General features: G+C 41.7%; 1 protein-coding gene across 1 annotated transcript in view; it reads right to left on the bottom strand.

Annotated features, from left to right (window-relative positions):
- Positions 1-2242: 2242 nt before the first annotated feature.
- Positions 2243-13770, bottom strand: part of FABP6 (fatty acid binding protein 6) — an 81151-nt gene continuing 69623 nt past the window's right edge. Inside the window, exons 2-5 of the mRNA XM_019506466.1 lie at positions 6496-6856; positions 5384-5559; positions 3564-3653; positions 2243-2367 (exon numbers count right to left, since the gene is read on the bottom strand). Of these exons, the coding sequence (XP_019362011.1) occupies positions 2314-2367; positions 3564-3653; positions 5384-5559; positions 6496-6562 (387 nt within the window). The 5' untranslated portion in view covers positions 6563-6856 and the 3' untranslated portion in view covers positions 2243-2313. The remainder of the gene's footprint in view (positions 2368-3563; positions 3654-5383; positions 5560-6495; positions 6857-13770) is intronic.

Below are 13770 nucleotides of genomic sequence, written 5' to 3'. Positions count from 1 at the left end.
GGAGCTTCTGCTGCTTCCCTAGCTGGCGCAGGGAGGCATGGGCTGTAGGCGTGGCACTGCTGAGAGTGGGCACTATGCCCTGCTGCCACTTGCCCCCTTCTGCCTGGAGCAAGCTGCACCCGCATCCCTTCCTGCTCCCCCACCCCAGCTGGGCAAGCAACAGCAGGTCATAGCCCCACTCCAAGTGCTACCGCACTCGCATTCCCCACCCCCAGTCCTGCACCCCCCCACCCTGGCTGGGCAGCTTGTCCCAGCCTCAACCCCAATCCTTCCCTCCCCTACATCTCTTCCCACCCTCCTCTGCCCACAACAGACTTACCAGCTGGAGGCAGCTTTGTCCAGTGTGGTGAGGACTGCTGCCTGTTTGGTCTACGGCCAAATCTCTGAATCGGCCAAATCTTTTCCGAATCGATTTGGAGTCTTCTGATTCAATTTTGAGGTTTTAATTGGTCTCCTGATTTGATTCGGATTCAGAGATTCGGTCGCCAGATCAGGCCGAATCTCTTCTGAATTAAATCAGCTACTGAAGCTTTGCACAGCCCTACTATCTGCGACTTCTGTTTAGCTGCAGCTGTATTCCCATGGTATGTTTCTAAGTCTAAGATATACAGTACTATGTTTGTGGATCACTGTTTTATTGTAACACTAGGAGGTTTCTTTTCTTTTGCTAAAGCTTCAATATTTTTTTTAGAATTGGAGATTTCTAGGGTGGCTTAGCAACTGAAGTGAAGTCATCTCCTATCTGCAAATTAATAGCTAGTTGATAGTGAAACATGTGAAAACTAGAATCATGATTCACGGTCTGGCAGAGGACTTTCCACAGGGGCTTACGGCAGTTTTTCAAGCTTTCAGACTGCAGTCTGTGAAGTTAAGTAACAGTTTTTTGCAGCTGGCAAAGTGTCTCAGTGCATGCTCCAGGAGACCTGTTCCGGAGGGCTGACCCCCTCAGCCTTGGGATACTGTGGTGGAGATTTACTTCCCTATTGTTGACAGACTCCTGCTCAGAAACTGATGAGCTGCTTTGAAGAACTGAGCCAGTAGATTGGGTGGGGAGAAAGGTGATATGGTAGGAGCATTTTTGTTGAGAATGGGAAGGAAAAATAAAAAAACCCAATACCATGCCATTCAACCAGATGATCAAGGAAGCTGAATTTCAACAGAATTTCATTAGCTCAACAAATGTATTTGTTGCAAGAAACAAAAGGAAGTTCCAGGTACACAGCTTTTAGATCAGAGTTATTTTTATCTTATTTAAGGTTCAATATTATCCTTTGTAATCGGCCCCTTTAGCCTTAGAAATCAAATACACCTACGGTCTTAAGCCAGCTGCAGCTTGTGCCACACAAACCTATGGCTCTTTTGAAGGTTGTGTTGTTGTGATGGACTTTGTGTAAAACCTCCATTATAGGTGGTGGTTTTACTCTTGTTTAGAATAAAAATAAGAAATGGTGAAGCCACCATTTTTGGAACAAGCTGAAGTGGTATGTGCCTTGCTTTGGTATGTAACTTAATAGGAACTATCAAGTTAGAAATTGAGTGTTGGGTGTGAAGAGACATTTTTTGACTGCATGAACAGGAGCAGGGAGGTAGGGGACTTTGTAAATAAACAGGATTGCATCAAAATACCTGAACCCACCAATTTCTCCTTCTGTCAACAAGAGAACAATTTACAAGACCTCCCACCCAACCCCCAGATATTGATTACCTGCTTGGGTCAAAAGGGGTAAGAATAGTCACAGCAGCAATGTTATGAGACTTGCTGTTATAGCACATAATAAAAGTGCCCTTTTAGTAGAGAGAGCATTGAAAAGTGAATAAATTAGCTTACTCTTGATGCAGGAATCCTAAACTTTTGCTTTGCATCCAGAACCAAAGCAAAGCTTAAGGGTTTGTTTTGCCATTGTGCCTGCCTTGAGCAGGACAGTGCCTTTCACTCATTGGGGAGGCAGCGAGTGGGGGAAGAGCAGGCGGGGGACAGATAAAGCTAACTAGATGGTTGAATGCTGTGCATGAGATGCTTCCTGAAAGGATTAGCCTGCAACCAGTCACTAAGGGTGAGATTGGTTTGGTTTTTTCCCCCTCCCCCGCAAGTCTTGTTCACTTGGTAAAGAGTATATACAGGACTCCTCTGGCTAGTCTGTGGAAGATAAAACATTAACATGGAAACAACTGAACTTTCAAAACTACCACTTATGAAGCAAAATCAGTCCCTCGTGTTTGTAATACAGACATAAAGACAGAGTTCCTAAAACATGCTTTATTGATTATTTTGTTGCTCAATTCTCAGTGCACTAGAAGACTGGCTCTTCTGCATTAAGCTATTTTTTTGCTGATTCTTTTGTAGGCTACACTGGCAGCAACAGAAATCTGGAATAAAGAACAAGCAAAAATTTTGGTTGAATACAGTAACTCGAAGTTTGCTGTGATTAAAACATCTGTTAGCCCCCATTTTGCTGCAAAATGTGATGTTTTCATAAAAGGTCCAATAGACTAAAATGCTTCACTCCAAAATGCTCTAGTCTAAAATACACTGTGCAAAGACATTTCTGATAACTACTGCTTCAAGCTATCAATTTCTATGATGTGTGGCAGTACTTCCAAGGAGTGATTATGGTTCTAGTTCAGCAAAGTGGCTAAGAATACCCTTAACTTTAATTACATGAACTGTTTCCACTGAAGTTAATTGAGAATTATTATAGCCTTAAATATAGTTGGGCAAGTGATAATTTAAACATTTTTCAAAATGTCCATCATAGGGGCTTTTTTTTTTATTTCAACTCCTGAAGAGTATCTAACTTGCACCTGACTGCATGCAGTTCAATAAGACCATGTCTACAATGTGACACTAGGAAGCACTGGCATAAAAACACTTCCCACTGGTCAGGCTGGAGGCTGCAAGTAGAAGAGGAATCGGGGAAAATCCTAGTCGTACCCAGTTCATGCTCTCTTTCAGCATTCACTCTCTGCCACGGTGTGACAGGATACTGACCCTATAGTCTGACCCAGTAAATGGCAGTTCCATTCTTGTATGTTTTACATGTGTACTCCTCTATGCATACTGAATGCTGAAAAAAAGTAATGTAGCAAATTTTGGGTATGCAGCTAGTACTGCTTTAATGGTGGTTACATTAACAGTGGTTTGGCATTTGGTGTATAGAGAATAGAAGTGGGCAGCCTGAGTTGTCACGGTGGCAAACATTAAATTCAATGTACACCTTCCATAAAAGTAAATCAAGAAAGACTGCACAGCTTGGGAACACTGGCCAGCTAGATTTATATTTTGTATTTCACATGGCTACAGGTGCCTTTACTGACATTTTACATATTGCCCATTAAAAAGTTAATTTATTTTTTGAATTTTAGGTGGAACAATAGAATTATACTCCTTACAACCTCAATGCAACATTTATGCTGCCAAGGCTGCAGGAAAGAGCTGTTTAAAAATTCTGCTTTCTGTAAAGAGGTTTTTTTAAATTAAAACTTAACAAAAACATTTCCTTCAGTCCTTAGGCTTTGTCCCTTATGAAGTTTCTTAGAGCTTATCAAGATGTTTAGCAACTTACCTCAACTAGCTTTCCTCCAGCTATCTCTGCAGTATGGTGATAGTTGGGGAAATCTACCACCACTTTGCCATTTTCCATTTTAACTGTTGCCTGTAAGAATGTGCAAGGACAGCCCCATGAACAGAGGTAATGATAGGTATGTATCATACACAATATATTTGAAACAGTCTTTAGACAAGATACTAATAAATCCATATGCTACAGATACAGCTGTTGTATGTAATCTGGTATGTGAACACTATCAGAAATGTATTGCTTTAGCTCTTGGATTGGACCAGTTAAGATAAAATTTAGCTAATAGTAGTAGCAAGTTTCCTGTCTTCTCTGTGGGTCAGCCACTAAAGGAGAAATAATATTAATTTACATATCCAAAAATGGCTAGGCTGAAGAGCAACTTTAGCAAGGCTTTCGATATGATCTCCCACAGCATTCTTGCAAGCAAACTATGGGTTGGAAGAATGAACTGTAAAGCAGATAGAAAATTGGCTGGATCCTTGGGCTCAACAGATAGTGATCAATGGCTTGATGTCTAGTTAGCAGCCAGTATTGAGTGGAGTGCCCCAAGGGTTGCTCCTGGGGCAGGTTTTGTTCAATGTCTTCATTAACAATCAGGAAGATGAGCTGGATTGCACCCCCAGCAAGTCTGCAGATGACACCAAGCTGTGGGGAGCAGTAGCTAATGCTGGAGGGTAGGGCTAGAATCCAGAGTGAACTAGACAAAATGAATGATTGGGCCAAAAGAAATCTCAGGTTCAACAAGGAGAAGTGCAAAGTCCTGCACTTAGGATGGAACAATCCCGTGCACTGGTACAGACTAGGGGCTGACTGGCTGGGCAGCAGCTCTGCAACAAAGGACCTGGGGGTTACAGTAGACAAGCTGAATATCAGTCAGTAGTGTGCCTTTCTTGCTAAGATGGCTAGCAGCATACTGGGCTGCACTGGTAGGAACGTTGCCAGCAGATCTAGGGAAGTGATTATTTCCCTCTTTGCAGTGGTGAGGCCACATCTCAACTGCAGAAAGGATGTGGACAAGTTCGAGAGAGTCCAGTATTTAATGGAAATGGTTAAGGAGCTGGGGCACATGAATTATGAGGAGAGGCTAAGGGAAACAGGCTTATTTAGTATGCAAAAGAGAAGAAGACTGACAGGAGATTTGACAGCAGTCTTTAGCTACCTGCAGGGTGGTTCCAAAGAGGATGGAGCAAGACTGTTTTCAGTGGTGACAGATGATAGTACAAGGAGAAATGGTCTCAAGTTGCAGCAAGAGAAGTTTAGGTTGGATACTAGAAAAAACTCCCTCGCTAGGATATTAGGAAAAACTCTCTCATTAGGAGAGTGGTGAACCACTGGAACAGATTACCTAGAAATATAGTGGAACCTCCATCCTTGTAGGTTTTTAAGGCCCTGCTTGACAAAGCTTCTGCTGGAATGATCTAGTTGGGGTTGGTCCTGCTCTGAGCAGGGGGGTTGGACTAGATGACCTCCTGAGGTCCCTTCCACCCCAATTTCCTATGCTGTACTAAATAGTGTGACTACAGCTTGAAGAGACCGATTTTATCTAGCTTTAAGCTACTGTATTTACTTGATTCTAAGATAAGGTTTTTCTCCCCATTTAATAGGGGAGAGCCCTTTGTCTTAGAATCACTTATGATGGTGATCGAGGGCAGGTGTCTGCTGAGGTTTGGGTTCCAGCCCCTACCTGGCCTGCCACCTGTGCGCTCCATCAGCTTAAAAGCGATGTCTGTATTCAAACTCTAAATGAAAGAAGAAGCTAGATTACTGATGAAACAGTGTTAAACCAAAGGACTACAGCTATTTACCTTGAACTTTTTACCACTCATTGTCTCCATTTCTGATTCTTTGCCAATGGTGAATTTGTTGGTCATGGACTGCCCTCCTGGATAATGTTGAGACCAAGTGAATTCTTCTCCATTCTGTACCACTTCAGTGACTATCTTGAAATTTCTTCCCTTTTCAATGACATCACTGGGGAGACCTTAGACAATAAAAACATATACATCCTTTTAAGCTAATATTCTAAGAAACATTTATTTTCAAATTTAAGCAAAGCAATGGTGTACATTGCATGTGTGCATATGCTAACTCTGAAATACGGATGTCAGAGGGCATAAACCAAAACTTTTTTTTGCAATGGTGTCAAAGTTCAGAGATCAAAATATTGATCACCTGGAAGTCCTGAGATGACGTTGCTGTAGCTACATTTGATACAGTTCAAGAGCTCTCATTGTTTCCTTGGAAAGTGCCCATGTCTAAAGAAAACACTCAGCTTTTTTTCCCTGCCCAGACAGCATGCAGTTACATGAAATTACGTATATACAAGTATAGGCTTCTGTGCTGTGTAAATCCAAATAACTTTAATTTCTATTTCCAGATGCCATTTAGAGGGATGAACACGAGCACATAAGTCAACCTAATGACCTTCGTGGGTTCAGGTTCTAAATGCTTGCCCAGGCCTCCTCCTCTTAGAAGTGCTACAGCTCTACTATGCTTACAAAAGTCTGATGCTGTAGGAGGCAGTCCTAAGTTTGGATATGTACACTGTTGTACTTGTGCAGGAACTAACCAAAAATTGAAAATCTGATTCCATAATATATTGTATCACAAATGTATTGGGGCCTTATTCTGGTGCAGCTGGAAGGAATGTTACCTAATGTGGGAGCAGAAGTGAACAAAGGTGAATAATGCTGTAAACACAGCATTATTCTGAACTGGAATAATTTTCTTGTATGTGGTTCTCCAGGAAGTATAGCTCATTTGCTAATGAGAGGCTGATCCATGAAGAGCTGATTATTATAACAGCTACTGAGCAATTTCCATTGACCTGAGCACTTTGTAGGAAGAAGCCTCTGACCCTTTTATCATTAATCTAATTCATGAAGACTCATTAAAAAAATCTCCAGAATATACTCACCAATGCGCTTCATAAAGTCATCATAATTCTCTTCACTTTCTACTTCATATTTGCCTGTGAAAGCCATGTTGCCTTTTGAGAGCTAAACGAGTCAAAGGAGCAGCTACTGGGATGAAGGTCAGATGGATGGAAACAGGATCAAAGCCATTGGTTTTATAAACCTCTCAAGCTATTCATCCCTCCTCCTGATCATTCCACCATCACCACACCCTCTGAAACTTCCTTTTATGGTCCAAGTACATGAGTCACTAACATAGGTGTTGTTGACCCTCACTGAAGTGCTTGGTATAATTCCATGATGACTCCTGTCCTTGTTTTATAGTGCAATTGAGAAATACTTTAAAGGAGTGCAAGATGAGTCCTGGGTATTAAAATTTAAAGAAGAATCAGTTAATTAGTTCTTTTAAAGGATAGGAGTTATGTCATATATGTGATGATATATTAGTAACATTTCTCTGTAAGAAAGAAGATACAGAAAAGATCCACAGTTCTGGCCTTGTACCCATGTCCTTCTTCATGCATGCTTGCAAGGATGTGAAATATTGATGAGAACATGGGATTGGGCATTAGGACACATAGATGTCTTACGTGTGGCTCTGCCATGATCTTGTGAGACTCACTGGGTTTTCCTTCTTTGATAAATAGGGATAAAAAATCTAAAGTGTTGAAGATCCCCCAGATAAAATATGGTGGATCAGTGTAAACCATTATTTTCGTATGATATCCTATTTCATCCCAGAGGTAAATAATGTTTCATATTATGGTTAGCAAATATTCATAAACACCACAAAATGTACATCTGTCCTGGAAAAGGGAAACCATTCACTTTGGGCCACAACCTAAAAGTGGGTTGCAAGAATATATGAAAGGGTAGTGAATACATTTTAAAAATGGATCAACAAACTTAAAAAAATGGATTCTCCTTTAAAGGAGAAAAATGTGGGAAACCGTGGCTTTTCCCTTGCAAGTTGGCAGAGTTCCAGCCTGCAAGGGGCTGCTTGGGGTCCCCTCTGCCCCACGTCCCCTCCACCCCGCACACTGAGGAGCTGGGGGCGGGGGACAGCGGGTGGGGAGTGAAGGGCACCGAGTTGAGACTGGACATTGATGTTTATAAATGGGTCATAGTAGAAAAAAGGTTGAGAACCGCTAGTTTAGAGTTCATAGAAAAGGTGTCTCTGTCTTAGAAGTAAATTGTCATACAGACATAGCAGCTAATGTAAATCAGCATGGCTGCAGCACCTGAGGATCTGGCCCAGCAGTTTGTCTTCCACACCAAATTGTTAGTTGTTCAGTGGGAGCAGTCTCAGAATAAATCATGTGAGACCAAACCTAATTTACAGATCTGTGTGTTTATGGTAACATTTAAAGAAAAATACAGCAAGCAAGCAGTAAATAAACAGCATGTACTCAGCATGAGGGATTTTGTAGCAAGATGATCAAAATATTCTTGTGCTATAAGATGTAAGGGAGACTTCATTTCTCTGTATTTCTTAAATACCAAAAATTAATCCCACATGCTAGTGTAAGACTGTATCTGCTTCGTTCACAGGTCAGAGAAAGAAGTGTAACTAAGTGGGTTAATTAAGAGCTATAAGAAACAAAGTTTCAGTCAAGTCCATCACTCCCCCATGCTGAGTAATCACAGGAAACAAATTATGCTGAATACAATTATTTAATTTTAATTGATAATCCACACTCACTAGGAGAGAAAAACAAAGACCTAAACTCCCTTCCAGTACCTGCTGAGAGAAAATCTCATTATACTCCAAATCTTTTAGTGTTACAATCCTGCATAATTTAAAAGAGAAAAAGTCTCTAAGATTGAACACCTACACCCATTTATACTTGGAAATACCGCTTGATTGTAGGTGAAAATGCATTTAAGGAGCTGTCTATTTGGTAGACCCAGGCCTATGAACCTACATACCCTTGTTGGGCGTTGTGCAACAAAGGAAGCTGCAATGGTTTGGACGCATCATGAGACGGCTGGGCACCCTTGCCAACACCATAATGCAGGGTGCAGTGGAGAGAAAGAGAAAAAGAAGTAGACCCAAGAAGAGCTGGGGAACCAATATTAAGGACTGGAAGGAGCTTCAGCTGACAGTGTGTGCAAAGCTAACTGAACACAGGACAGAGTGGAAGCATGTTGTTACAGCATCTAAGGTGCCCCGATGGTCTCAGTGACCTCGGGACTGATTTGACTACTGGGTAGAGGTGGGGATTGAGAGTTACGGACATTGGACTGCATTCCTAATTCACTTAGTTTCTTTAGGTGATGGTGTGTTAAACAGACAAACAGCAAAGCCAAACCCCCACAACCCTTAACTATAAAGTAAACAAATTATTACTGCATCTTAGTCCTGTAGACTCTGTTGGGACGTTCTAAGCGTTCAGTCCTGAAAGAGCTTGTCTCACAGCTGGGAAGATTTAGCTCCTATGGGCAAAGAAAGGGATTGGCCAGCATTTCATCCAGATAATGCTGCTGTAAAGAGAATAGTCTACCCACAGGGTATGGTCAGCTCCCAGAATATTAGAGTACATGTTGCAATCTGAAGTACCCGCTAGCCAGGGATGCACATAATCCTCCTTTTCAGTCATGGGAATGCGCCTTCTCTTTCCTCATCATTCACAGTGAGAAGCAGTTTTCTTTAGAGATTTCAAAATATGTTTTCCGTTGTGCACTGGGTCAGCACGAACACCTTTGAACATTTTTCATGGCTGGGGAAAAGGAGACCACAGCATAACCAATAATTGGGTGGCTGGGGAATTCTTGTGGGATGAGGCAATTCTGAATCTGGAAGAGCAGGAATTAGAGCTGGGTCTCCCAGGTATGTGTCCATCCTATCAGGCGATTCTCTCTCACCTTCTTTCTCTGTCTCCTGCACTCCCCCTGCCCAACCTCATTTTTCTTGAAGTTATTATGACTGAAAGTTTACTTGAAAGTTTTATTTTTGACAAATTGGAATATTCTGGCCAAAAAATGATCTACAATTCCCAACCAGCATGATATGAGATCACTGTTGTCACTGAAAAAGAGGATTTTGTCTCAACCTTTTTAGTTAGAAACTTAAGGTCATGCTTGGTTTTTTAATTACCTACTTCAACACCTGATATCTCTCAGAGACAGTAACTTTACATGGATTTATAGCAATGGAAGGTATCAAAATTTTAGACAGAAATGTGACTTTTTAGGTTGACAATATCCATTTTAAAACATTGCTTTTGGTCTGTGTTTTTAGTCTGTATTCCTGCCAGTAAAAGAATTTTGTGGAACACATTCAGAAATAAATGTGAGAGGGGCATACACAAAGTAAAGTAAATGGAAAAAAGTTCAAACAAATGCTTTGGGATTCCCTTCCACCAATATCAGCTCAGCTTTAAATTGCACCACGCTGTGCAGTTGCTGACTAGCTCCTACTAAAGTCTGACATTACAAAAGCCATGCCATCTGTTGTCTGAATGTAATAAAAAGTATGTCTCTGTACGAGAAAGTGAAGGCAGTCATGTATCTTTCCTTAATGAGTGTTCTCCACATTCTGTGACTAGCCTTAAAAAACACAAAGACATGTGCATAATTGTACATTTCTGTGTTATTTGTACTGGCACAAAATTTGAGAACTAGGAAACTCCTTCTGTTTCTTAAAGGAGCTGCCCTTGCCTGCAATAGTGGTGTAGTAGTAAGTAAATCTGTAAAAGGCTGTAGGCCTTTGCTGTCCCATTCCATTGCAGCTTCATTCAAACATCTTGGGTACATCTACATGTGAAATTAATTCAAAGAAATAAATTCCAGCGCAGCATGTTGAGCCAGACTGGAACAGCCCTGGCTGGCAGGGGACCCAGGGGGTCAGGTTGCCAGCCCAGGGCTGCTCTGACCCAGCTCAATGTGATATGGAGAGGCTGGCTGGGACACAAAGGTGCTATGGTGCAGAGCTAGCCAGCAAGCAGCCAGCCCCATCAGCATCAACACCCATGCTGTTGCAGAGTACTTTACTCCACCACAGGATAGTACTTGTTTATACAGGTATTTGTATACGTACAAGTAAGTACTAGCCTGCAGTGGAGTAAATTAATTTACTCTGACCTAATAGTATTGCACATGTAGACACTGACATTTTATTGTGGAGCTAATTAGCCAGTAAATGTCTCATGTAGACCCATCCACTTAGTCTTATCCAGTTAAACTATATCATTGTAAGATCTGTTTCTTGTCAGTAATAATCCATCGTTTATATCTTATTTGTGAGCCCTTAGTTAAGCTTTTGTCTTCACCTGTCTTTTGTATGTGCACTCTTGTGACTAATTAAAAGTAATAATTGATCAGGAGTTGCATCTCTCTTCTTCACGTTTGACCTTCAAAATATAACTAATGACATCAGCCCCAGGCTAGCTTCTACAGTGTCAGAGCAGAGCATTTAAGGCCTCTGTCTTGCACTGGGTCCTGCATGTTCTAGATGGAAACCTCACCTGCATAATGCAGTGGAGAAGGTAAATGAACTCGAGCCATGAACTTTCCCGGTTTGCACAGAACTTACAAAGGCAATCTCCCTGGTGTAGTAATATAGTACGAAGAACCTTGAAAATCAGATCAGTTGACAGATAAAGAAAAGCACTGTGGCTCTAGGAGAGAGTTGGGAAAGAGATAAGCAGATTATGTGCAGATACATGACTTCCTTATGTAGCTATCTCTGCAGGAATCAAATTACAGCAATCGCTTGCTACAACTCTTGGCATGCTAAAGCAAAAAGATGATATCTGCACAAGTTTACAAGGCTTGGGGCTTGTGTGTGGGGGGAGGTTAACACACAGTTTGTGAGGATGCAAATGTACACTGGTCCACTACTTCATGCTGTCTCAGCTATGTGGACCCCTTAGTTGTCTTTCCAAGTGGAGTAAGTTACCTTTCACATAGGTGAGTGGCATTAACAGACTCAGTATAAAGACTAGCTGGTGCACTGCAAATTCACACCCTAGATTCTGCACACTAACATTTCTGTGTATATAAGCCCCTGATGAAATTGCGTTGCTGTGTTCCTGAGTTTTTTGTTATTGCTACAAATCTCTGGTCACTTTTGAAGAGTATTTGCAAATTAAGCGTTTTGTAAAGTAATCTCCCAAAACCATCCAAGTTGCTACCGCTCTGGTTTCAGTGAAGCTGTTCTCTGTACCCAACAGTATTAGATTTTGACAGTTCAAAGTGCTCTTGATTTCCATGCCTCTGCAGAGAGGGAAGTGGAATTTGAATGCTACATTAGCTCCATGCCAGCACACTTCTGCAAGAGTGAGTTTCACCCTTGGAAGCATAAACACAGAGGTAACACAGAAGATCCAAACTTTATTAAAAATTCTGTACACATTCTTGCTTAGGTCAGACAGCGCATCAGTTAACCTGCACCTGCTTGTTCAGGAATAGATACAGTTTGTACTCCTACCCATAAAATGTGAGATTGTAGACATTGCTAAAAATGTCCTTGGTTCACATTATATTATACTTCCATTTAATAGAACTCAACTCAACTCCAATTTAATTAAATGCCTGGGAAGAGCTAAGAATGGTTTCCCTTGGAGGAAGAGTGATAGTAGTCCCCATGAGATTAGGATATTATGGAGTTAGGCAGACGGTTCAGCCGCCTTGTTGGTTTCAGGTATACAAGCTGAAGATGGTCTCTACAATTTGGCTGTTATCATTAGGTTACCCTTGGCTCTAGCTATTATTTTCTAACTGAACCAGAAGTTGCAACTGTTCCTTGTGTAGGCCAGAGAAAATGATTATTTTCCTACATGAAGTTAGGTCTGCCATCTGGTGGTCAGCTAACAGAGAAGACTAAACCAATTAGTCTTCTGCATCTGGCCTATTCATGCTCCCAGACCTTAATTCATCTCATGTATAATGCCACTGACTTCTACAGAATAGTACTGAGAGTTTGCATTTGGCTTAGTGCCATGGCTGAATTTCTACACTGTCCAATGGTAACAAATCTTCCAGCTAGGCTTGTAAGGAGCCTTTCTCTAGCCAGGCGAGCAGCAGGTTTGTTAAACTTGTCAGTCTCACAGCAGGGAGTTGCTCATCATGGCTCACTTTTAAGGATATCTGATAATTGCTCCCTGGTTAGTGATGATGTCACAAATAGTGGATTATGACCAAGGGTCTAATCAGTTTGTAGTTCTGTGGATTTCATGGAAACCATGAAATCCAGGATTATCTGCAAAATCCACTTAAAAAAAACCTTAATAAAAATAAAATGCTGGCTCCCCATTGGAAACTACTAGTCTTTGCTGCCACTGCAGACCAACTTTGCAGCCTTCTGGGGAGCGAGGTGCTGGCTGGCACAAAGGGTGGCACAAAGGGCAGCAGACAAGATGGCGGCTGCTCCCTCGTCCCTCCTTCCCCTGCTGGGGCCTCTCCACTAATCAGGACTGAGGGGTGGGGGCCGCACAATGGGCAGCCAGTGGAAAAGATGGTGGCTGACCCCTCCTTCCCCTACCGGGGCCTCTTTGCCAATTAGCACTGTGGGGCAAGGCCATCAGAGCACATTCAAGAAATATCCATGGAATTTGCTATTTATGCTGCAACTGACCCACAGAAATTTAGTTTCTTCTAACTATGACATTACTGAAACATCAGGTAGGATAATACCTTGTTCCAAAAGTAGATGCTTCTACTGCTACTCATATGACCAGCAATGACTGGAAAAGTAGTAGGAGAGAACTGCATGGATGTTTCATGGGGATTTACTCAAATGTTGCAGGTCAGTAGTGAAACCCTGGCTTCTTCAAATCTGAGGTATTTTTTTCTACTGTCTGCAGTCATGCAGGGATTTTGCCTTACATTTTTAATATGATGCAGGAATATAATTTAAAGAACCTAAATTCTGTGTGTAAATGTGTAACACATACCCTGTTAGTAATATAACTAACTGGTCAAGTGGGAACACAAATTGTAATCTGTAAAAGCACATTAGCCTAAAATCTACCAGTGTAAGGCCTAAGACCAAACTTACACATGCTTTTTCTTACGGGGCTTAAGTAGTCCATACACCTGGTGTCATCTCTGTCATGGAACATGAGCCACCAATGCGATGCCACAGTTGGCAAAAAACAAAACTCTGGCCTGCATTTTCCAATGCATCTCAAACAAGACCCAGAAAGTCATCCTCCCACTTTGTTCAGCCTTGGTGAGACCACAGCTCAAATACTGTGTCCAGTTCTGAGCTCCACAATTCAGAAAGGATGTGGAAAAGCTTGGGAGACAGAATCAGCCTGATAGAGAACCAGATT

This window comes from Gavialis gangeticus, unplaced genomic scaffold (assembly GCF_001723915.1).
Source record: "Gavialis gangeticus isolate Ggan-Ray unplaced genomic scaffold, GavGan_comp1, whole genome shotgun sequence".
Classification (NCBI taxonomy): domain Eukaryota; kingdom Metazoa; phylum Chordata; order Crocodylia; family Gavialidae; genus Gavialis; species Gavialis gangeticus.
Note: the sequence above shows the minus strand (reverse complement) of the source record. Positions and strands in the feature narration are given on the sequence as shown.